The sequence below is a fragment of the Ochotona curzoniae genome, unplaced genomic scaffold, assembly GCF_017591425.1.
Source record: "Ochotona curzoniae isolate NIBS_2020 unplaced genomic scaffold, NIBS_Ocur_1.0 scaffold_4683, whole genome shotgun sequence".
Taxonomy (NCBI): Eukaryota; Metazoa; Chordata; class Mammalia; order Lagomorpha; family Ochotonidae; genus Ochotona; species Ochotona curzoniae.
Window position 1 is genome coordinate 3629179 of NW_024467121.1, and position 26525 is coordinate 3655703.

The 26525-nt window shown below is 39.7% G+C and overlaps 1 protein-coding gene across 3 annotated transcripts in view; it reads left to right on the plus strand.

Annotated features, from left to right (window-relative positions):
- The window catches only part of SLC39A12 (solute carrier family 39 member 12), a 59657-nt gene that overhangs the window by 18569 nt on the left and 14563 nt on the right, over nt 1-26525 (plus strand). Inside the window, exons 5-11 of one of the 3 annotated variants that reach the window (XM_040967992.1) lie at nt 1734-1905; nt 5680-5852; nt 8607-8759; nt 11507-11617; nt 14362-14428; nt 20519-20677; nt 22257-22444. In XM_040967992.1, the coding sequence (XP_040823926.1) occupies nt 1734-1905; nt 5680-5852; nt 8607-8759; nt 11507-11617; nt 14362-14428; nt 20519-20677; nt 22257-22444 (1023 nt within the window). The remainder of the gene's footprint in view (nt 1-1733; nt 1906-5679; nt 5853-8606; nt 8760-11506; nt 11618-14361; nt 14429-20518; nt 20678-22256; nt 22445-26525) is intronic. The other 2 variants (XM_040967993.1, XM_040967994.1) reach the window with 2 other exon arrangements.

Sequence of the window (26525 nt, forward strand, 5' to 3'; positions counted from 1 at the left end):
AGGATTATGTGATGATGTGTTTTCTGAAACAAGGAGGACCAGTTTGTACAAGGAAATAGATATTAGGTATATGGAGATGGAGTCAAAAAGAAGAAAGTAGTGGGGCCAGGGATGAGAAAGAGAGAGGGAGAGAGAAAAAGAGAGGGAGAGAGAGAGAGAGAGAGAGAGAGAGAGAGAGAGAGAGAGAGAGACTGGCAGGCAAGGGGTGATGGGGGAAAGGAGAGAGCATATATTTGGTTCAGATCTTCCAGCTTTCAGTTTTAGTTCCTTCTGAGACATTGCCTCTCTCTCTCAGCCCCTGGGTTCTCTGAGATCCTTTGTGCATCTCCAAAATGGTTTCTTCATGTTTTTCTGGTTTGAGTAGGTGCCATCTGATGCAATCAAACATTTCTTGATCAAGATATTCATGCGATCTTCCCCAAAGATTTTATATGAAGAAGGGAGAAAAACAACAAATGCATCATCATTGTTCTGATGAGTAATGTACCTTTGTTAAAATCCCTGTATTCTAAAGCATGACAAATCAAACTAGCCTGTAAATCACTGACTTCTTAAAATGCCTTACTGATCGCAAGCAAAGATCACAAAGAAGTTGTTAGTGAAACTATAAGCCATTCTTGTTCATGTATTAAAACTTAGTAAACTTTAGTCTTCAGCATACAATATATCAGCTTTTGTTTTTGATATGGGAAAGTGTGCCAATTTTTGAAGAACTATGGGACTTGCTATTTGTAATTATCGGTGTGCCTTTACAACATTAAAAATTGAAAAAAGGGTCCTGCACGATAGCATAGCCTAGTGACCAAAGTCCTCGCTTTACCCGCACTGGGATCCCATATGGGCGCCGATTCTAATCCAGGCAACCCTGCTTCCCATCCAGCTCCCTGCTTGTGGCCTGGGAAAGCAGCAGAACACGGCACAAAGCTTTGCAAGTTCAGACCCAGAAGAAGCTCCTGGCTCCTGGCTTCAGAATGGCTTAGTTCCAGCCATTGCGGCCACTTGGGGAGTGAGCCATCAGACAGAAGATCTTCCTCTCTGTCTCTCCTCCTCTCTGTATATCTGCCTTTCCAATAAAAATAAATAAATCTTTTAAAAAATTGAAAAAGTGTCAAAGGAAAAACTAGTGAAGTCTGTAGGAAATAATGATTTTTAGCTCTATTTGCAAAGGAATGATGTCAATTGCTAAAAGTAGTGATGTCATTGAGTCTTTATACTCTGACAGTTGACACAGTATTCACTTTTAAAAGTGTTAACTGTACTACTTCTGGTAATGTACATTGCCTGGGCAAGCTTACTCAAGCAGAGTAACAAAGAGTAACAAAGTGACCTCATTCCCCTAATGCTTCTGTGTATCTCATGAAGTCTTAGCTTTGTTGACATAAAGCTGTCCTGGTTAAAAACAACCAAGACAACAAGGCTTCCTTCATCTGTGGGCTACAACCCTCTTTGATATCTTGTAAAGCACAGTGCCTTTTCAGGGAAGACAAGTGTATGAGACTCGCACTAAATTATTCTAAGAATGAAAATGAGATCAGTAAACTTTGATTTTAGACTTAAAATAATCCTTGGAAATTCACACAATGCTATTGGGTGAATGGTTGCGGGGACACACTTGCAGTGGTTCATGAGCTCACTGTATCCGGTCCACAGCCTGCTCACTCCCCAAGAAAAGCAGTTGCTGGTAGATTGGGTTAGTGCTAATGTTTATCACCATATGTGTTTTCCTTGTACAGTCATGCTTCTCTGCTAAGCAGCTGGTGGAGGTATTTCAACAGAACAGCCTTTCGCCCATTTCCAAGGAAGCCTTTATGCAGATGAGCCCAGGAATCATCCAGCAACTGCTCAGTTGCTCTTGCCAACTGCCCAAGGACTTACCAGCAAATCTGCCACCAAGTACCCTTGAGAGTAAGTTTTGGTTCTTCACCTAAAAAGCTGATGTACACAACGTATGTAATACTACTAAAGGCAGGACCCTTAGATATTGACCTAAACATTTTACATTTATCAGCTTATTGAATCCTCTCACCACCAGGGCTCTGAAACAGATACTGTTATACCCCCAATTTAGAGATGAGTGAAGGGGCATTGAGATCCAAAGTGACTCCTGAAGAGCACACAGATGGTGGTGGAGGGAAGACTCAGACTCTGGCAAGCTGCTCCAGAGTTCTTTGTGACTACGACGCTGTGCAATTTCACAATGAATATTTTATATTTGGTATGCAGCTAATATGAATCAGTTTTGGTCCTGGTGCTTTACCATGAACCAACTTAGATAACCATAGCATAAGAGAGATTGCCTTAGCAATAGAATCTGAAAGGCAAAAATGAAGCAAGCCTTCCTATTCCAGGCATTCTGTGATCTTATGTCCTCTCTTTTACTTCCTGATCCCCTTTGTTTTCCTTCATGATGAAAAGCACTGATTTTCCATAAGGCTTCCCAGCCGTTCACAGAGAATGACAAATCGGGTAAATGGAGGCATATTGGATCCAACAGAACATGATTGACATCCCCAGGAAGGGAGGGATTAATGCTTGCCTGCCTGTGTTGTACTGAGTCATTGCAGTGGATAAGGATACCTCAAATGGGGTAAACATGCACAAAAAGTGTGCTCAGGAAAGTTAAAGCATGTGATATTTATAGGCAAAAGAAAAAAAAGATGGCCTAAGATCATTCATGGCACAGAGCGGCTTTGGCAATGACCCTGTGTGATCCTTGAGGCATTACCAGTGATGTGAGCATCTCCTTTAGAGGCTTTTTTTTTTTTTCAGAGTGCTATGTTTCTTTTCCTTGAAAGCCTGTAATGTCAGTCATAGCTAAATGGCGACCTCTAAGTCATGGTGGACTCTGCAGCATCCTGGGCCTTATTTTCAGACTTCATGTAAACAGTAACACGCCAGGCTTAAATATCTGGGAGTCCACATGTTGTGAGAAGAAAGTTTCATTTATGAGGAGCCACTGAATAGTTCAGCACCTGGTAGTCAGTGATGTTAACAGAATGGCTGAGGATGGAGCTGGGGAACCTGCAAGCATCCAAGGGCATGTTTATGTCCCTGCCTGGTGCAGTGCCTGGCAGATCCTGGCTACCTGGAAAAGGGTTTTGGAACTTGAGTTTTACCTGGTATTTGTCTGTCTCCCATCTGGCAACTGACTTTTCTTAATTCTTGCTTTCTTCAATTGGAGAGGCAGGATTTTGAGAGAGAATGCCTCTGCTGATTTTACTGCAAACACCTGCAAAGGCTGGACATTGAGCGAGGATGCAGCCAGAAACCAGGAACCATGCAGATCTCTGAAGTACGTGGCAGAAACCTGATTCCTTGAGCCACAATTGAAACTCACTGGGGTCTGCCCTAAAAGAAGCTGGAGTAAGGGGTCAGAATTGCACCCAAGTACCCAATGTGAGATTCAGGTGTGTTATTAAGCTAAACTCTTGCTGATTTGAGAGTGAGGAGCTTCTTGCAGGCCTCCCATGTGGGTGCAGGGGCCCACAGATTGAGCCACCCTCCACTGCCTTCCCTGATCTTAAGCAGGAAACTGGAGCAGAATTGGAGCAGCTGGGACAAAACCTGGCACGCAAATAGAATGCCTGGGTCACAGGTGGAGGATTAGCTTGCTACACCATCACATTGGCCTTTCCATTTTCTTCCCTAATACTCTTTAAGATTTATTTTATTTATTTTTATTGGAAAGACAGATTTCAGAGAGCAAGAGAGACAGCGAGAAAGATCTTCTGTCCAATGATTCACTCCCAAAGTAAGCGCAACAACCGATACTATACCGATCCAAATCTAGGATCCAGGAACTTCTTTCAGGTTTCCCACATGGGTGCAGAGTCCTAAGGCTTTGAGCTGTCCTCGACTGCTTTTCCGGGCCACAAGCAGGGAGCTGGATGGGAAGTGGAGCTGCCTGGATTAGAACTGGCGCCCATATGGGATCCTGGCATGTTCAAGGTGAGGACTTTAGCCGCTTGGCCACGCCACCGGGCCCTCCCTAATACTCTTTCCCAGGCCACAAGCAGGGAGCTGGATGGGAAGTGGAGCAGTCAGAACATGAACCAGTGCCCCTGGAGGATCCCAGCACATGCAAGGCAAGTTTGTAATTCTTAAGCCACGTTTTAGCAGTACACACTACTGAAGGTTTGTATGCCATCATGCAGTCACAAAGTGACTCTAGATCCCAAGAACAAAGTGAAAAAAGAACAAAGCACAGAGGAAATACATTTCCAGAGAATCAAGATGGTGGAATAGGGTAAGGAGACGTTTAAACAGACAGAGAAACATTTAATCAGGATGAAGCAGAGAGGACATATTTCAGGAAATAGGAAAGGACAGAACAACAGCAGAGGGATACCTGGAGACTGACAGACACAGGAAAGCAGTGGGCATAGCAGTGTGGTGTTGCAGTGACTGATACTCCAGCACTGCGATATGAACTCCACCAGCAGCTGGAACTCCACCAGCAACCAGGTGGGAAGGGACTGTCACTGGGAGCTTGGGAGGTGAACTCAGATGGGTAACTGTCTGTCTGTCCTGATGGTCCATTTGATTTGACCAGGAGCAGAGACAGAGCAGCAAATCTCAGACGGGCAGTGCGAGAACAGGGTGGATTTCATAGCCCAGTCAGCCCCCTAGAGCTGAATTGGGCACCATTTTGTGTAAAGAGGAAAGGGCAAGGGGAAGGATGGAGCATGCACTGAGCTGGGAGTGAGCTCATTTCTGACTCGGTGAACTGCAACAACGTGGCATTCTACAGGTTCAACCTGGGGCAGGTCTGGGTAGCCCTTGGATCTGACAGCCAGCAGATCAAGAACTGTAGTAGTGGTACGTCAGGCGCCATTTTGTTTGACATTAACTGCCCATCTGACAAAGGGTAGGGAGTCAAAGAATTGAAGAATTTGAAACTTTGCATTTTGCCTGGGAAACATCATACTTTGATGTATTCTTGTGTTTTTCTTAAAATGCATTTATTTGAAAGGTGGAGTGGCAGTTGGGTTGGGAGACAGTAGAGAAAGCTCTTACATCACTGATTCACTCCTCTAATGGACACAACATCCAGGACTGGCCGTGGGTATCTACAGCTGTATGAAAACTGAAACAGGAATAATGCCCCTAGGACGTGTACGGTTGTCTCGTAAAGTCATTTCTCATCTTTTCCTTTACTTCCTTGGCTGCTTCTCCCCTCATATAAATTTACTTTTATTTGAATAATCTTGGAAAATTACACTTGCTGCATGTTCAAAGCACGAATACCTCAAAGCCTAAAAAGCTTGAGTGTTGGGACATGCACAGATTATTGAAAATAATCTGAAATGCAGATTTCAGATATATATTATCAGCTGAGTCACAGTTGGTGGAAGGGGTGACCTCTGATCTCTTCAGCCCCTTGCAATGTCATTAAGCCCATTTGTAGGGACACAGCTCTCCTGATCCAGGCACTTCCTTAAGGTCCCATCTTCTAAAATCATCACCTTGGGGCCAAAGGGTGGAAGAGGGGCCACATTCAGACCACTGCCAATCTGCTCATGCTTTTCCTCAAATAGTGAAGCTCTTTAATTCATATAAAACTGCATACCTTTGCCAGAAGTTGTTGTAAGATAGATTGTGCTAGCATTTTCTCTACCAGAGGCAAGAATGGAGGACATTTAGTGCTGACAGCTGTGTGTGGGCTCTCCTTTGTTCTAGAGTATGGCTACAGCACCATGGCGGTGACACTGCTCACGCTGGGCTCCATGCTGGGGTCGGTGCTGGTCTTTTTCCATGGCTGCGAGGAGAACTACAGCCTCGTCTTACAGCTCTTTGTGGGCTTGGCCGTTGGGACGCTCTCTGGAGATGCTCTGCTCCATCTTATTCCTCAGGTAATCAGCTCTTGTCCAGTTCCAGACAGAGTTGTGTGATTTCTTTTTATGTTCAATCGTTCGAGTTATTTATGCAAAGTTTATGGCAACTTCAATGAGTTCATGGAGCAACCAATGTTGTCCTTGGAAAGAGCTATTATTTCCCTAAATTTCTGTTCTTGTAGGAGAGAGATGACCAAACATTAGATTCACTATTTGTTCTTCTTAGTGTTGAAATAATAATAATTATAAAAGGACAGATTGCTATTAAGAAAGATTATATACAAATGTGTGTGTGAGTCATCTATAAATATAAAAGAATATGCCAAAAAGAGATTAGATTTTGCCTTTTTGTTTGTTGTGTTTTGTTTTTAGCTTACTCTCCTGTCAACCCACCCCCTTCTCAGATCCCTTCTTTTGTCTTTCTCTGCTTCCTTTTCTGTTCCAGAATGTTCTGTCCCATCTGTTCCCTTTAAGGCTGGTTTTTTGCATTAACTCAGTGGGAAAGCACAATGGGAAACCCAGGGGAGGCGAGGTAGAGCCAGTGGAATTTCTGCCCTGGCATGGCATCTGGAAGTAGCTGTTGAGTTGTGACCCTGCAGCTGCCAGAGAGGCCTCCTGGAGAGCTCACCCCTCCTCCTTCTGCCCTTTCAGGCCCAAGGGCAATCATGATCCCAGACTGCTGGTCTCTGGGTGCTTCACTTTTCCTTGTTTGTACCCTTGACCCTGCCACACCTCCATAATGGCACCACCCTCTGTCACTCTGTCTGCCTCTTCTTGTGAGCCATCTCAACAGATTTCTGTATTTCCCTGACTACTGCTGTCTGAATTCCCCTTTAGTGAAGTACAGGGAAGCTGAATCCTTAGTTCTTTGGACAGGGCTATGACCTGTGATGCGAATGAGCTGAGGCTCTGCAGAGGACACTCCAAGTTGCCCCTGAAATCTCTTACTAGGGACGAGGAAAAGAGGCCCAGGATATCCCCTCATATCTTGCAAAGCTTGAGATTGAAAAATTTCCACAAGCCTCCAGGCCTGTTTCTTTCTGCCAGGGTCACTTTTGTTGCTTAGAGGCTCTGTAATTATTCAATGTTCTGAAAATGGCAAAGTGAGCATTGGAGAAATAAAGCGAACCATTATTAGTTTTAATTTCCTTCGTAATCTAATTTTCTGGAAATATTTTAGGGCTTATTACTGGCCTGGGGCAGTGGCCAGGGCCCTTTTCTAGGTCACGGTGGTGGTTGCAAAGCTGTTTACTGCCGGGGATCCAGGAAACAGTGAAGGGGTGGCCAGGCTGCAGGATGGCTCCCCACGGGGGAGCGTGCAGCTGGGCAGAGTTCTTGAGGGTGCGCCCCAGGAGGGGGAGTGGAAAATATCATAGAGGTGAACTTGAAAGATTAGCTTGGTTCCATGAAATTCAGAAAGCAGCTTTTTCCTTGAGGAAAGATAAGCAGAAATGTTATTTAAAAGTACCAGTGCAGTGAAACCTAGAGAAATCAGTGGTTCTTGAATTTAATTCATGGCAAGCTTTCCAAACTTTGTCATTTCCATACAAATGCGAAAAAATGTTGTGATTTCTGTTTTTAATGAACTGAGCTTATTCAACTTAAAGATGTACATTTTAGCCAGAGATGGTAGGATTTTACAGTGTTCTCTGTTTTGTGAAATAATGGCCGTAATCAATATTAGGTTGGTATCTTTCAATGTCCTAATGGAAAGAAAAGGTGAGCACCACATGTTGATATCTGATCATCTCTGCAACAATGTATGTATAGATGTACACTGAATATGCTCACATCTGCACACATACCCAGTGATCAGCACATTTCAGGAAGTCCATGGGAAATTGTAATAAGTTAGTATGGTGCAAAAAATGTTTAAAGCCGTGTAGTTCTTTTCATGTTATGTTTTAATGAACATTTAGAGTACCTCTCACTTGCATGAATGTCAAAACTTTTTTCTTGCACCAAAATAAACATCTCTTAGTTCCATTTCCCATGAATTTCTAAAAGTACCATTTAAGTGATTTGTAGTAACATGTATATATATAGGATCTTATGTACATACAATTCATAGAATATAATTTCTTTTTTTTTAATTTAATGGTCGGTAATATTTTAAATCTGGAAACCACTGATTTATTCCACAAACTGCTTTATTTGGGGTTAGTAATGTGACATATGATGACTTAATAGCTCACAAAGATTTCGTGAGGTGAACTAATGTGATTGGTAAGCCAAAATAAAATTCCCAATAAATATCTTGTATCTCTTTGTGTCCCAGAAAACTGGTCACATGATATACATTTAATGGGAAAGGTTTATTAGATGAATATTTTACTTCAATTGCAATGAAGTATAGGGAGAATAAACCCCAGACGAAATATATCCCTATACATGTTCTGGATTAATATATGTGTTATATATAGTATATTTAAAATGCATATGTATTTATGAAGCATTGCTATAGAATCAGACATAAATTGAACTCCTGAGAAACATTTAGCTAAAGGATTAAGAATGTAGGTAAACATAGTCCAGTTTCTAAAATAAGCTTTGCAACTTCATTCCATTCATTAGCATAAGCAATTGAGGTATCCTCTTTTATTTTCTATTAAACATGCATCATTTGATCCTGATTAAACTACGCAGTAAGAATATCATACACAAAACAAACCAGGGTTGCAATAATTTCTGTTGTCAAATGTTCAGTATGGGCCTACGACCTATATTTAAGTCATCAAAAGTTATTTCCTCCTTTGTTTTTTTCCTTTAAAGGTTCTTAGTTTACATGAGCAGAAAGCCCCAGAGTCTGAACATTTCCATGAAAGCAAAGGTCATATTTGGAAACTGTTGGGATTAATTGGAGGCATCCATGGATTTTTCTTGATAGAGAAATGTTTTATTCTCGTGGTATCACCAAATGCCAAGGTACATCTGAAGTCTTATTTATCTTTGATTTCTGGGTTTTATATTATTCTATTTTAATTTCAAAAGTACTTGTTTTAAAGCAATGAAATATTGATAAAATTATCTATGAGATGATGGAGTTCGGACTTCACTGCAAGCAGATCATTTCAACTAGCAAATTCTGGATATGTATAGTTTTTAGTTTTTGAAAATATGCTGGCTAGTTAGTGCACTTGGTAAAGCCTTCGGTTTTTTGTGATTAACTCGAAAGCAGATTATTTCTTATCTGGAGGAGAAGAGGTCTATTGTTCTAGCTGCTAATCAGCATTCTGTATATTTTTTCTAATCTCCAACCAAAAAAAAAAAAAAAAAGGAATCAAACCAAACCAAAGAAAATTTTGACAATTCATTACACTGTATGTTATTTTCTATCTTACGGGCATTTGAAATTATTAAAAAAAGAAAGAAGAAACTTAAAGTAGTTTCTATCGAATATTTTTCTTGGGTTAAATGATTTGATAATTTGTCTTTGAAAAACTTCCATGCAGATGTTAATATGTGAAAAGCAGTATGACTTTTTTATAGCTTATTTTTATTTTTTCTTTCATCCTTCTGTCTAGGAAAAGCAGATTCAGCAGTTCAGTAGTATGTTTTTAAAAACTAAATGCTTGCAAAGGACTGCAAATGGTGTAAATGAAGCAAGTTGTCTTTCCCAAGTCCTGGGACTCTGTTTGCCTCTGAGTTTCTGCCTGTTCTGACCTACACCTGTAGCCACTGGCAAGCCAGATACAGAATCCCTGTGCTCAAGGCAAACTTTAGGAATCTTCTAGAAGTACAGCGTCTGTTATTGCAGTTCTTAAATGTGTTCAAAATTCTACACTACGCATCAAACTGTTGTGATGTTTTATGGATGAACAGAGGGAAAGTTCTATGATAAAACCGGAAAGAGTACAATGTCAATGGCTGAGTCTCGGAGTGAACATCTGAAAGTTCACATTAGAATGCTTTATGCTTTGAAGCTTTCCAAACACAAAAAGATGGGTCAAGATTTCAAATATGTTTCAGATCTTACCTTGTAAAATTGTTTTCTCATGAAATGGTTTTTTTTTGGCCAAGGATTCAAACTAAGTTGCTATGGGAACTTGGAAATGAAGAGTGCCAGCTTCCCTCACAGCACTGAGCGTACAAGCTGAGGGACTTCCAGAAAAAAGACTGCTGTCCTCAGATTAGCATTCTTGTAGTGGGAGACTAAATCACAACACTATTGTATCAGTTCATACATAAAAATTGGAAATTGAACCCAGGTGAAAGTAAATGGAAATAATTCTGAACACACAAAAATATCATTTACTCAGATTGTACCAGCCTTGTCAGGGATTTTGAAATGAGTTTTTGAAGATGTATTTATTTTTATTGGAAAGGTAGAGTGACACAGATGAGTGCAGTGATCAGAGCTGATCCTGTTAGTATCCAGGAGCCAAGAGTTTCTTCCAGGTCTCCCATGTGGGTGCGGGATCCCAAGGAGTTGGACCATCCTCTGCTGCTTTCTCAGGCCATAAGAAGGAAAATGAATTGGTAATGGAGCATCTGGGGCTTGAACTAGTAACTGTATGAGAGGTCAGTGCCACAGACGGAGGCTTGATCTACACTACCATGCCAGCCCCTGAAATGAGTTAAAAACATAATTTTAAGATTGTTAACACTGAGTAAAATGAAATAAATGCGAATATATGCAAAATATGTTTTAATTAATGAATACATGTCTGGAAATATTGTTTTTGTATTTTCAAAGTGTAATACTGATTTGATGTTCATCTTGTTAGCTCGGAAAAAATTTAATTTTTTATAAAAACAATCTTTTGATAGAGACAATATAAAAGCTATTATTCAAGCCTCTTTGAAATTGTGTTACATTTCAAGCCTTTTTGAAGTTGCATTAAAACAGATTTATTATTTATTTGAAAGGCAGAATGACACAGAGATGAAGAGTTCTTTCATCTGATAGCTCACTATCAAAGTGGTCATTATGGCTGTGGCTGGACCAGGCCAAAACTACATCCAAGACTCCAAGTACTTGAACTATTATCGTTTCTTTCCCTGGTGCTTCATCAGGGAGCTGGATAGGAAGCAGGGCAGTTGGGATTCCAACCACCCATTCAATATGGAATGAAAGCATTGCAAGTTGTGGCTTAACCACAACACTGGTCCCTGATACTGAATTCTTAAACCATTCTGAATTCGCATGGTGTTTCATTTTTGTGACACATTTTTATGTGCTTCTTTGAGATATTTCAGCAAGTATTTATCATTTATTAAACTTTTCCAAGGGCCCAGCACTGCGGTGCAGAATGAAGAGGTCATCTGTGGTGCCATTTGTGTCTGTTATAAGCACCTGTTTGAGTCCTCGCTGCTCCGCTTTAATCCAGCTTTCTACTGTTGTATCTGGGAAGGCAGCAGAAAATGGCCAAGTGCTTAGACCGTTGCCATGCATGTGGCAGACCTGGCTGGACTTCAGGATCCTGGCTTTGGCTTGGTCCAGCCTACCCATTGAAGCCATTTGTCAAGTCCTTCACAGAAAATCATGCCTTCTATTCCAACTCTACATTTTAAAGAAATTATAATTTTTTTAAATATGAAGAAATTTTACTACTTTGTTTATGCCATTCACTACTTAGGCCAATAAGCAAAATGTTAATTAGAGCTATGGAATTAACGAAGTATACACCTATATTCTAATTTCTGCACAATTTTAAACCATTCTCATTCAGCAGAGCCAGCCACTGGTTAATGGACATGTGGGACATTCCCATCATCTTGGACTCAACTCTGAATTGAGTGACCAGGCAGGCAGAGGCAAGTCTTCTTCAACAATCCAGTTGGTAGGTTACTTATTTGCTGTGTTCTACTTATTTAATTATCTTCTTTATTCCTCAGTGAGCAGATGAAAATCAGTAGGCTAGACAAAACTTCCAACCAAATTAAAAACAATGTTCGCGGTATAATTCTTATAGCAACTGTAGGTGCTAGGCAAATGTTAACATACTATCTGGAGGCTCCTTTAAGCAATGGCCTTGGGTTAGGAAGTTCACAATTCGGATGATTAAGTGGAGATAAACTATTCCCGAGACACTCACATCATAGTAGATTGCAGGCTTACTACTAGCACAGATATGAACAGCATGTAATACGATATGAAAGCTTCTTTAAAATGATTTTAAAATCCCTGCTGAATTTATTGCTTAGATATTCTAAATGTGGTTAGAAATAACTTCAGGCTGAGATTACTTTCAAAAACCACTTTAATAGTGGCTTTATTTCCTGTCTTTGAATAAAGAGTTCAAATCCCATAGGTGCATATAAGCAAGTCTTTGAAGCTAACTTAGTGAGTTTTGAGCTATTCAAATGCTCTAGATAAATTCACAATTCCTCTTGTTGCTTAAGCTTCGATATCAGCTTAAAGCAAAAGAGAACCTATAAATTTCTAGGATTGTTTGATGGGTTAGTTTCCTGTTTTTTTTCTTTTCTTGTCTTTTTTTTTTTTTTTTAAGGAAGTAGAGGTTGTAAGAGAACTCACCATTCTCCCCAGTCAACAAGGAGTCTCAGGTGTTTGCCTCTAAATTTCTATACATACTATGACAATATATGGCTTTATATAAAGTCTTAGAATAAGGACCCACTGTGGCTCAATGAGCTAATCTGCCACCTGTTGTGTGAGCATCCCATTTGGGAATAGACTCAAGTCCTGGCTGCTCCACTTTCAATCTAGCTCCCTGCCTATAGCCTGGGAAAGCAGCAGAGGATGGCTTGAGTCCTTGGACCCCTGCACCTGTGTGGGAGACCTGGAGGAAGCCCCTGATTCCTGCCTTCAGATCAAATCAGCTCAGCTCTGACCACTGCAAACATTTGGGAAATAACCATGGATGGAAGATCTCTCTCCTTTTTTCTCTGTAAATCTGCTTCTCCAATAAAAATTAAATATTTTAAAGACCCTGATTAGATATAGCTATATATTAAATGTGTCCATTTAAAAGTAGATTTGTACAATTCCACTACCAAAAGTTGTGGAAACATTGACAAATTCAGTGACATTAAGTGTGGGAGATGGCCCCTGGATCTCTGCCTGCTTGGCTTATGTGGGAAGTCATAGGCACACAGCACGCCAAGTCCCTGAGGGAACCCCTAACAGTGGTCTGTTCACTGGCCATATAGGTGAAGGCGGTGAGTTGCACCCCAATGTCTCTGTCCTTGGATAGGCTGTGCTGGGACTTCCTTCATAAGCAACTCTGAGTTGTCAGCTTTGATCCACATTATGTGCCAGCCTCTGTGTCATATGTGGCCCAGGACCTACTTGCCCATGACCTGAGGTCTACCTGCTAGCCATGTGTGTTATACATGACCTACCATGACTGAAGAGTCCAGAGAGATAGACATACCTTCTATCCAATTACAGTGTCATTGTTGGGTTGAAGGACTGTCAGGAGACGCCCTTCTGCCCTCCCCTTTCTTAGTCTATTTAAGCTTGTGCTTGTTTTGCGATAAATGAGCATGCTTAACCAGACTGTCTCCAGTGGTTCACGCTGCTGAGCACCTCCTTAGTGGCTTTGGAAGCTGCTGGTCAGGAAACCCCAGAGAATAAAGGTTCAGTTCTTGAACAGCAGCAGCTGCTCAACCAATGAAATGATGGGCTGCTTCAAGAGAAGGACTGCTAGGATACAAGCACAGACTCTGGGGGAGAGAATGAGCAAAGGAGGTAGACAGGCCTCCTGCCTGAAGTTGGGTAGAACAAGAAACAGAAACAATGCAATCCCTCATGTTTCCTCAAAAGCCCAACTGTGAGCAAAATACTCTTTTTTTTGGTAGTAGTTTTTTTTTTTTTTTTTTTACATTTCGCTGCATTTACTTCCTATGTTCACATTACACAGATATACAAGTATAAAATTTTTTTCTTGGACACAGAAATTTAATATCACAAAGTGATGGATCATGGTAATCATATTGTGGAGGAAGAAAACTCTGTTGTAGGGTACCTGGTAGAATTCAGTGAAGCAGCATTTCCAACTATTTACCAAATGATATGACATAGGCATTCTTAATTTTAAGGATTCTTGTAATAACTGCTGAAGCAATAAAAACAGAATAATTTGTAACATTAGATGAAATGAAGTATTGGATTTGCATGGTTTATTTTCCATCCAAAATTTACTGTCTGCTTACAAATAACTGATATGCCCAGACTCACAACCTATTGTCCAGGAGTAGAATCACATTAGATCAACCTTAATTTTCTGTAGCTCTTGACTTTTATAAAGGACTCTAAAATTTAGAAATCTGAAGTATGACCTGTCATGGTAATGTCCCATTTTCTATAGAAGATTTGGGTCTAGGTAAAATAGTGTTTTCCTCTTCATGTAAATACTACAAAATTTATGCTCTATTCAGATTTCCAATTCTATGTTGTATGTTGTCATGAAATTTTGTAATAGTGATATATATATGTATATATATAAATATCTTGAGTATTTAAAATGTCTTTAAATCAGCAAAATTCTTCAAAGAGTTTGTTTTTCAACGTAACAGTAACTGTTGCTTATCTTTCATCAGTTATTTTTTGATTTTGAAATAGAAAGGCCCAGAAGATTCACAGGCCACTGAAATTCCCATTAGCAGTGTGACAGCCTCCAGCAGAAAATGTGAGTACCAGTTTAAAAAGATGAACTTGAAATGTATAAAATGTCAATGAATAGACAATCTATTTCCATACACATATAGATTTCATATTTGGTAACTACAGGAGATTGTAGCAGCCTCCTAGATAAATGAACTAATAAGTTCATTTTGATGCAGAAAAAGTTTGAACCCATGCATAGTTTTAAAAAATGTGATTTTCATAAACTTTGAGAAGAACCTTCATAGTTCATTATTTAAAAAGTTTGCAATCAAGTTTTTGATAGAGACCTGTTTTCATTTGTCTTTAAAAGATAACATACACATTTGTGTTAACCTGACTCCATTCTTAAATTGTTGGTTTTGTTTTCAATTCTTTCAGACTAAATCTCTGCAAACTTAGTATAAATACAGATGTTATTATCAAGCCTATTCTCAATTTCTTTTTAGGGATTTAATTATTTGAAAGAGTGACAAAGGGGAGAGACAGATATATTCTGTCCTTAGGTTCACTCTCAAAGTAGGATTGGGCCAGGATGAATCCAGGAGTTAGAGACTCTATCTGATTCCCCCAAGTGGGTGGCAAAGGCCCAAGTGCTTGGCCCATCATCTGCTGTTTTTTGTTTTGTTTTGTTTTTGTATATAATGATGGGAAGTTTAATCATGTCAGAACTCAAACCACTGCTCCTATGGGATGCCGGCCTGGCACATAGCGGGTTAACATTCTGTGCTACAGTACTGCCCCCAAAGCTGCTTTTAATTATGCTTAGATGATAATTGAGGCTTACTTGACTATGAAGTGTGGAGTCACCATTATTTGTTTGTTGCAACTATTAGAGTCTGCTGGAAAATTTATTACAAATTTCTGTCTTGTTACATTTTCATTGAAACAGTTGAGTTCAAACCAGAAGTATCTAATTATCACGTTACTCTGTAACTCAATTGTTCATCAGATTTTCAATTCAAAAACTTTCTGTGCCTTTTCCCTCTGTATCTACATTTAATTGACAAATTTCAATTTATTTTATCCCCTTGTTTCTGAATAATTCTTTGAAGTTTTTCTTTTTGATTTTCATATGTAACTCTTGCATCTTTGCCCCATTCTTCTAGAGTATGCTATCCATGTGATAGTATTTTATTATCAAGCTGTCATGATTACTTACTCCTATTCTACTATTAACAGGTTTGCTATCCAGTAAAACCATCAGCTGCCATGTACCAAATGCTTCTTCTTTGTCAGGAACCATGCAAAATACTTCACATAGATTATATGGCGTCTCATTCAATGCTCTTCCCACTTAGCAAGATCGGAGTGTGAGAGTGGTTACATTATTGTTCAGGATACAGTACCATGTGTGCTCCGACACTGGAGAAATGAAGAGATGCTGCTGCAGTGATAGTTTATCATCCATTATCCTCCCACATATCTCTGTGTTCTCTCACATTCTGATATTCACTCCAAAAGTATTTGAGCACCTGTGTCTTGGGCATTGCATATGCACTGGAAAGGAAAGCATTAGTCATCTTTATCCCTAGAAATGTAGTTGAGGATATAAAGATGTATATTAATAAGAACTAATAACTGTTGTTCTGTTTTAGGTATGCTCACTCATGTAATTATTTGCTTCAAATTAAGTAATTACATGTCCCATCCAGTTCTTTTTCAAGACATGGTGAAGAATATTTCTCTTCTAAATTTTCAGTTCTAGGAGTTGTTTAGAATGCCTGATACATTGCAGATCTGTGACACTCATGCTTTTATTTTTGAAAGTAGAAGAAAAGTGGTATGCCAAGTCAAATTAGGAGCAGGAGCAACGGCTAGGCAGGGAGCGTTGGTGGTCTCATTGAAACAGTTAGCAGGCCTTGCATCTTCCTATTTCAGATATCAAGCTTGGCATGCAGTAGAGAACAAATGCAAATTAGATTATTCAAATCCCCATTTTGCCAGAAACATATTGAATTAGATTCAAATATATAATTACTTGTTGTGTATTACTGCATTGGTAGATTTCAAGTTGTGTTTCAAAAGCTAGAATGAAATTCTAGCCCATGTTTCACCATGGAAAACCTTTAATAGTTCAGAATTCTGGAATTCAGTGTTGCTTCCTGATGCAAGGACCAGGTAAAATAATATGAATAATTTTATAATGAATAGAGTACATTAAATTACCAGTGGATGTTCATCTTCTACTAAATAATATTTAAATTATGCTTTAAAATATGTACAATGTTTTCTTTGTGGCTTCCATGCAAATGTGTCTGTTTGCCTGGTGGCTTGCTACAAGTCCATGATTTATCATTTGGAAAACCCATAATCAGAGATAACAAAATAATAGCAAAAATTAGGCCTCATTGTTTACTAGCAAGATATGCAAGAACGAAAGTCTTCCATTTGTATAACAAGAGTACTTTTAAAAGTTAGTGGAGATGAAGTTAAGAGATGCATTTATTTTGGTGCAGAAACAAATTGATCCATCCTCATTCTTTATTCATGATATTCAATTTCCAGGACCTTTTTGAAACTCCCTCATTCTCTATTGTATCGAAACTACATGTAGGCATACAGAAATCACAACTTGATTTGCATGTTCTGATGCTGTCAAAGGTGTCACTTTTCATTTTTTGAAAAGTTCTTTTCACAAAGATGAGCTTTATTTCTGAAAATTGGCAGAAACAGTTAAATGACTGGGTTGCTTTTGGTCTGAGAACTTCTGAGCAATACTAGTAAGTCTCTGAATGTAAGAATTTATTCTGTGTCTTATGACTGTTACATGATGTCTGCTTATTTTTAATAAGGAATAAAACAAATTAGTAAACCACAAGAGGGATATAAATCTGTTCTACAGTGATACATGTAAATATTTATTAGAAATAAGATGTGTGAGATGTTAGCACCATGGTGAGTATAGCTGTCTCCTAGCTGATAATCTGGGCTGTATCTGCTATTTACAGAAATTTCTTGTCCTATGATACATAATTTATAATGATCCTAACACATTCCCCAGAAACAAACAAAAATACAAACTGTAATCTCTCTGTAGTAATTGACAATTTAGAAAACAAGAGGTAAATTTTTCTATTTCTACTGTATATTTATTAGAATGTTTAGTTCTAACAGTAATGACAGTAACTTTAAACCTGTTGTACAGTATGTATTCCATTAAATAAATATTGGAGCTTTAGGTCATGAAAATTGATTTATGACCATTCTTATCATATGTTTTACCTGGGCAGTTTACTGCAGACTAAGTGTTATCCTCAAAATACTTTGCGTGTGTGTTAGTCATTCAACTCTGTAATTTAGTTAGTTATGCCATAGAATTAGAGTTTTTAAAAAAGAAATTCTGCCCATTAAAAACTTGAACACAATTATGATCAAAATTATTGCATTGACTCTCTCCTAATCAGATAATGTGCATTATGTAATAGAATCCCATGAAAACAGGAGCTCCTGTTTGTTTTCTCAATATCTGGCTAATGGGTACTGAAAACTATCTTATGGAAAGACCAGAGCATTGAACAATCTTCCAAAAGCTAACTTAGGAAACAGGAGAGTTTGTCCTGGTCCCATTGTGATCAAGAAGAAGGGTGAATGTAAGGTGTTTAAGAGAGTCATTAGCACCAGCCCAAAAGGGAAGCCTGGTGATCACACAGGGACAGGTTGGAGATTCAAGAGGTTGGCCAAGGGACAGTCTGACTCAGAACAATTTTGAAAAACAGGCTTCATTTTAATGACAGTCAGGAAGTTGTCCTGATCCATGCAGCCTACCATAATGAACTGTAGCTAAAAAACAAAGCTGTGTGATAAGAACTCATTTTCTGGGTCATGGATGGCACCCTCTTGCTGGCCTATCATATGGTAGAAGGGTGCAAGCCCCCTTTGGTACACTAATCTTACTCTGGACAGCTCTGCCTTCCTGCCACCTGCCAAAGGCCCTGCCTTGTAGCACCATCACTTCAGGGAAATCAGTTTGAGTATGTGACTGTGGAGAGTTCATACACATTTGGACCATTATTTTATTTTTTTTTAAGATTTATTTTTATTATTTTTTCATTGGAAAGGCGGATATACAGAGAGGAGAGACAGAGAGGAAGATCTTCCGTCCGATGATGCACTCCCCAAGTGAGCGCAACGGGCCGATACTATGCCGATCCAAAGCCAGGAGCCTCTTCTGGGTCTCCCACGCGGGTGCAGGTTCCCAAAGCTTTGGGCCGTCCTCGACTGCTTTCCCAGGCCACAGGCAGGGAGCTGGAAGGGAAGCGGGGCTGCCGGGATTAGAACTGGCGCCCATATGGGATCCCGGGTGTGCAAGGCGAGGACCTTTAACCACTTGCGCCACCGCGCCGGGCCCTTGGACCATTATTTTAAAAACTTGTTATAAACACGTGGATGAAGAGCTCACTTGTGGTATTTTGGGAGGCTGTAATGTTGTATTTTCCTTTTGCTTTTTGGCATTAGTAGATGATGTTATAATAATGAATCCTGGCATAAAATTGATCTCATTATGAGGAAACTTCAAAAAGTTCACAGAAATGGAATGAAAAGTCAAGCTTCTTTGATATAAAACTTATTTTGGAAACTACATGTGTGGTTTTTACATAACACATTTTCTGTAAACTTTTTGAGGACCCCTTGTATGAGGACAGCTAGAAAATCAAAGACCATGTGTTCAAGCCTGATAGTTTCCAGAGACCAGCTCCGGCTGACTTGAGAAACTGCAAAGAATGTGTGCATCAACGAGAAGACAAGGAGGAGACGTGGACCACTATGGCGTGATGCTCAAATTGTACAACTTAGAAAGTTGCCTTCTTTATACACAAATCATCACAAGCTTTTGCACAACATCTAATGGTTTCTTTTTTACTTCATTATTAAAAAATGATTACAAAAATAATCCTAAAAAACATTATCATTATTTTACTTCAAAGAAATCATTTTTAGCAACCCATTACTCATTCAAACCTGAAGTCACCTGGATGAAAGCCAGGAATTCCACGGTTGGCAGCACATGTGGTTACATAGTGACAGGTGGTTTACTTATATCCAAAATCAATTTTCACTAAGCCTAAACTAACATTACTTAAAATATCAAGAATATAGAATTAAAAAGAAAGCTCATAAATGAAATGAATTTATAAAAGCATATATCATAGATTCTTTATTAAATTTTATAATCAGTCATATACTAATTACCATCACCTTCACCTAGTTCTGATTTAATTGTTTTTTGTTCTTTTGTTAAAGGGTAGTGAAAAGAATCAGGACAACTCAGCCTTTCTATGAACAAAGGGCCTTTATAAGAAACTTCTCTTTATCTTTTTAAGCAGTTTTCTTTCCCTAAATATAAGTGCCAATATAAGGTAGAAGTTTTAAGCCATTTTCCTTTGGGGGTTCACATTTGTCTCCCTTTCTACTTTCTGTGGTGAGAAGCCAAAATGTGTCATTTCATGTGTTGTAGCAGTTCGAGGCTGCAAGGTAAACAAACTCTTTGTACCTCCATGATTGCCATCTGTTCCAAGATATTATCAAGTCATTTCTTAAGGAAAACATTTCTTATATTAGGGCAAGCTCCAGGACAAAGGTGAGTTCATACCAGAATGTTTGGGGACAATGTGGACTCAATTGTACTGCTGTATGTCTTTAGCTGTGTGTCATTGCCTTAAGTTGCCAAAGACCCTTTTACCATAACAGGACTGATTAGTGTGAGGTGTTACATCAGTTACAGGAATCATTTTGCATTCACAGAGAAACAACACTCTCAGGAGAATTCTATGAAACATCAGAGAGGTGATTGAGTGTCCATACAGTGGGGTGGGGCAGCAATGAGGCAACCAGAGACATTCTGCCGGGCCTTGCCACGCAGTCAGAAACTCCTCTTAGCCGTGCTAACCAAGGAGCCATGCTCATCGCACACCCATGCCATCCGACCCAACTGCATGCCTCCCCCCACCAGATAGTATCTCAAGTCCCACTATATTTTGAAAGCTGAAACAAAATGGGGTGACTCAGAATCAGCATGAGAATATCAAGAGTGAAAAAGGCCATCATATTTGAAGGTTCCCTGAAACATGTAGCACCCTGCTAATGCTTTTCACACTTCTGTTTGATTCCACAGGCAAAACCATTAGCTTGTTAGCAGTAATGGTACTGATTGGGGACAGCCTGCATAACTTCGCAGATGGCCTAGTGATAGGAGCCGCCTTTTCCTCTTCCTGTGAGTCAGGACTGACCACAACTATTGCTATCTTGTGTCATGAAATTCCACATGAAATGGGTAAGTCCTATAGAGAAAACTCTTTTTTGCTGGTTGAGAAAGTCATTTGATAGGATTCTTTTTACAACACAGATTGCAAGATGCATACTTTTCATTTATCATTTATTTAAGCCGTTAGAGGACTCAAAAAATAATTTTTGTCCCTTGAAATCTAATTTGATTAAACTCTTTTGTGATCTTTCGCAGCACTAAGAATAACTCTTTGGGGAATTATGTAGAATTCTATGTGTAAGAGAGTCATTCAGAGAAACTTCATTTTCAAGAACTTTGGGAATCACTTTAAAATCTGCAAATTAAATATGGGAAGATATTAAAATGGTTATTTTACTCAGCAACTTAATAGACAAGCCAATGAGATAAAATAACTTTAACATTAAGACCAAACCATGGTTTTATCAACCTGATTTATAATTGAAACCATGTGTAAAATTGGAATGACAGATGTCTAGTAGCAGATGTACGTAAGACTCCAAATTATCTTAATAGCCCTATAATTTAAACCCTGCCTCCAAGGAACCAAGATGGTATTGAACAGACATATCTAAAATACACCAAAAACACTGAAGGCTGCGGGGAGGGGGTGTGGTCCACATGTGCCCTGTGCAAAGCACATTGTTGGGCCACTCTTGCTTTCTTCTCCTCAGTAGTCATTGCTTGTCATTGCGTCACTCACTTATTTTTGACCCATCCTTCTTGGAGCAGTTTATCTGAAACCCTACATAAGCCCACTAAGCTATAAATGGCCTGGGAGCTATAGCCTGGGGTCCTATGGTTAGCTCCTATAATTGTGGTCTAACATTTGCTACTCAACCCAAAGCCATGGGCCAGTAGGACAGTCTTTTTCAGGCCAGTAACAATGTTTTGAGATCTGTTCATTGGGCCAAACGCAATGGAGCCAGGATATAGCTTCTGAGCTGTTGTTTTGGTTAATTCAGCCCCATTAAATCCCACAGACTAAGATAGATGCTTTCAGATTTACCAACAGGTTAGTTTCCTTTTAGGGCAGAGGTAATGAAAGAATAAGATCATTTTCCTATTATCACAAAGGCAGTAAAACTGTCCTCTAGCCAACTTTTGTCATGTTTTAAAAATCTCTTAAGTAGCTTTCTCTTCCAAACACAGCGGTGCCTGCAGACACAGATGTGAAAAATTTAAAAGCTCATACAATGTCATGATTTCACGTGGCAAACTTCTAGCACAGAAGATTTAGAAACCCGGTGACAACAAATGACTGCATTGTGTTGATCTAAGTTGAAATGTCACAGGATATCAGGAAAGAGTATGTCACAGTTTCTGTGTGTTTGTGTGTGTGTGAGATAGAGAGAGAGAGAGAGAGAGAGAGAGAGACAGACAGACAGACAGACAGACAGACCATAAGGAGCAACAAAAAGAATGCAACCCTCAAAATACAACCTCCAAGTAGTTGTGGAATGAATTGCTTAGGAATCCTAGAGCAATAGAGGACATCACTTAATTATCCAATCACTCCTGAGAATGGTTTCGATTTTAAACTTTGTAGTAGCATGTTTTTCTACCCAATGTGTCATCACTTAAACAATTCTTTTCATTTGAACTTCAGGAGACTTTGCAGTGCTCTTAAACTCTGGACTTTCTGTGAAGACTGCCATCCTGATGAATTTTGTCAGTGCCCTGACTGCCTTCCTAGGACTCTACATCAGCCTCTCGGTGTCCGCTGACCCGTGCGTTCAGGACTGGATTTTGACAGTGACCGCTGGGATGTTCCTGTATTTATCCTTGGTGGAAATGGTAGGCTGTGGTGTTTCTGTCTTGTTTCTCTCAAAACCCTAAATGTAAAACAGAAGAAAGGCAATGAAATGGAAGAATGAATATGGAGAAGAAAGAGTATAGGTAAAAATAAAAATGACAGAAGAAATTTTCAAGGAAGTAAGTTGTGACAGAAAGAATACAATGAAATGAAAAAGATGCAGATTTTAAGTGAATTTTAGTAAAAAAAGAAATGAAACCTTTTTAATAATTTTAAAGTGGTCATCAGCTCATTCTGCTCCAACTCTGCCCCTGTCTGTATTTGTTGCCTGCACCTCTAGCTGAGAAACAGTTTGAACAACTAGCTGTTTTGTTTAAACAATGAGACACAGTCCCACTGAAGTTGTGATTGAATTGACTTGACTATTTTAAGAAGTATTTCTTTTTTTCCTTCTTTCTTATTGCTCTTATCTTCCATAATATAGTTTTGTAAGAATAGGAATTCCTCCTTTCTCCCTGCTCTTCCTCCATCCCTATTTTCCACTCCCACAATTTTCCTCCATATTATTACAGCAGGGTAGTTCTTTAGTAATAGTTATAAGTTTATCATTCTGTTATTTAAGTGTGTCATGGCATTGTAGGTATAGACAAAGGTGGAGCATCTAGCATTATATTGTCAATGTATATTTAACAGTTTCATTGGAATCCTCTTTTCATTTAGGAGAGAAAATGCAAATGTATCTTCACTTTCCAATATGCTAGTCTCCATATACAGTTCACGTGTGAGAATATGTGTATAAACATGTTCATCCATGTATCTATTTGTTCTGTGTCTTGCATGAAGGTTTCTGTATATCAGCGGGGAACGTATGGTGTTTGTCCTTTTGGAACTGGCTTATTTCACTGAGAATAATGGTTTCCAGTTGGGACCATTTTGTTGTAAGTGATAGGATTTCATTCCTTTTAATGACTGTGTGGTATTCCATAGAATAGAGGTACCACAGTTGCTTTATCTTTTCCTCTTTTGATGTGCATCTGGGTTGTTTCCATGTCTTTCCTATTGTGGATTGTGTTGCTATAAATTTATGGGGTTACACATTGCTTTCTCATACTCAGATTTCACTGAGGGAGCGGGATAATTGAGTCATGCGGTATACCAACCTGTAGTTGACTGAAAACTTTTCATGCTGCCTTCCGTAGTGGCTGCACTAACTACTTACACTACTGATGGAAACAGGGGAGCAGCACACCCTTTCCTCCACATCCGTGCCAGCAGGTGTTAGTAGATTTCTCTACGTAGACCATTCTCGCTGGAGTTAAGTAGAACCTCAATGTAACCACATTTATTTGTATTTCCCTAACAACTAGGAATCCTGAGCTTTTATTTTTCATATCAATATGCAATTGCATTTGTTCTATTGAAAAATTCCCCCTAATTTCATCTTTAACTGGCAAAGGAGGCCCTTACTGACCCTGAAGTTAGTTCATTTGTCATTTTTCATTCTCTGTAATCTTGTAAAGGAATTTAACCTGGGAAATTTCACGTTTTATGCATTGTTAATTCTCATCTCTGCAAGAAAAAAACAATCTTTTTTTAAGGTCACCCTCCTTTGAGTTTGTTGACAAGTTAAACGTCTCAAGGTAAAAGACATGATTATCCCTTCTCATGGAGGGGAATAAAGGGACTAGAAATAAAGTATGAAATGAAATACTTAAGACTAAAAGAGAAATATGAATGGAAATAAATTATATTATTACCTCTACCCTGGAGAAGAGAAAGTAAAATAAACAATCTGGAAGACAGTATATCGAGCAGGTCCCTGGGATTAAGCAGCAATGGGGCTGAATCCAGCTCATGTTTGGAAGTGAGTGAGTGTTGCACAAGGGGAAAGCAGGCAAGGCAGGCACTTGTGCTGCTATAGCCAGCCTAGCAGCGCACTTCTGAAGCAGGTGCAGAAGGGGACTCTCACAGCCAGCACTACCATGCGCTAACCTTGCCGTGTGCTTCTAAGTTTGCTTTTCTTCAGTCTTGGGAGACTCAACTGGATGAGATTAACACTGCATACGCTTCTTTCTTTTGAAATGTTCTGACATGTTACATGCGAAACTCAGGCAATTTCTGAAGCTCAATAACAAAGCTAAACATGGAGCAAATGTTGCCTTCTCATCTGAGCCTCATCTTCCACCTCAAGGTCAATGTTAACAGAGTCCTGAGATCTTTCCAACACGATTTGGAAGACCTGAGTATCTAGCCCTCTCTGACTCCCTGACCACACTGTCCCCCAGCATTCCAGATCTTCTCTCCGTTTAAAATGCTGATGGGTCATTCCTCAAAATTTGTTTTGGGGCGTTGTGGCTCTTAGCTTTCCTCTTTCAATTCTTCTCCCTTTGTGAGTTGGTTGTTGTATTCTTTTTGAGGTTTATTCTGTTTTTAAGATAGACTACATCTCTCTTCAAGCATAATCCATATACCTGGGTATCATCAATACTTTTCCATTGTTAGATTGCCTTCCCAGATCAATTCTGGGAAAGAAGATATCAAACGGCATTTGTCATGGAAAAGCGTACACTGACCATGCCATTTCCCACTCAATGTTTCTGCTTCTCTTCTTGTTAAGAAACAGTAAGCAGTTGCTCATAAGAAAACAATGTGGCTGGTATTCTGTGAGATTTTTGATTTTCTTGTGAATTGCTATTGGCCTAGGAAAACCCATTATCCTGGCAAAAAGACAGGGATGAAAAAAAAAATGGTTTCCTGGGGCTACTTCCTCTGATCCAGGTCTCCTGCTCTCACGGCCTTCTAAATAACTTCTAAACAAACACAGCTCTTTCACATAGCAGCAAGTTTAACTCTTGCTGGACTCTGGGACTGTGCCAAAGAAAATAGCCTGTCATTTAAAAAGAAGAAAATAAGTCTGTGTGACTGGAACAGCAAAGAAAGCCACTGACCACAACTAGAAGGAAAAGCAGCATGTGTGCATATACTGGCTCTTTACTGCGGATTTACCAGGGGCATTCTGAGTAGGATCAATGTGAAATGATGAGCTAGATGTTGGCTTTGTGAGTTTGTCTAAGTTGGGCACATTTTTTTTTTCAAGTTTGTAAGAGAAAAAGAATTTGGGCCAGCAAAGAGATCCTTAGTAATGGGTCAAGAAAGAAGAAAGTATTACACAGGGCAACTTGCCAGCCTTAATTTTCCAAAGCAGGATTGCCTTATGCCAAGCACACAGACTCCCAGCAGTACTGGACAGTTTCTAAGAGAAGTTAAGAATGAGTGCAGTCCTGGTGGCCAGAGGAAATTAATTCTTTTGTAAAGATCAATGTCTTAGACCGGGTTCCCCCAAGACAGAGGCAAAGTCAAAAATGAGGGTGGAGGGCCCGGCACGGTGGCGCAGCGGTTAAGGTCCTCGCCTTGCACGCCCGGGATCCCATATGGGCACCGGTTCTATCCCGGCAGCCCTGCTTCCCATCCAGCTCCCTGCCTGTGGCCCGGGAAAGCAGGGGAGGATGGCCCAAAGCTTTGGGACCCTGCACCTGCGTGGGTGACCCGGAAGAGGCTCCTGGCTTCGGATTGGTATAGCAATGGCCGTTGCGCTCACTTGGGGAGTGCATCATCGGATGGAAGATCTTCCTCTCTGTCTCTCCTCTCTGTATATCTGCCTTTCCAATAAATAATAATAATAATAATAATAAATCTTTAAAAAAATGAGGGTGGAAGCTGTTCATTTGTGAGGTGATCCAGGGGGAAAATGATGTTGAGGACAGGCAGAATGAGACAGAGAATAAAGCAAAGTGAATATGACAATGCACTTGTGTGCAATTCGTCAACACTGTGGGGCTTGCTCCCATGTGGCCATCTGAGGAGGCTTAAGCAGTATGATGCTAAATTGTTTGTATGGGTAATAAAACATTTTATCCCTGTGCTCCAATCTTGCATCATTTAAAACCATCCCCGTACACATTATCTCCAACTCAGGTAAGTCATGCATGAGAAGGGCATTCCCAGAGCATCCTGTCAGAAAAGCCCAGGGCATGACAAAACATGAGGGTAGCATGGGCCTGAAGCAGAGCTCTTTGCAAAAGGAGTCAATACCTTCTTGGGACAGGTCTCTGCAGCAGGAAT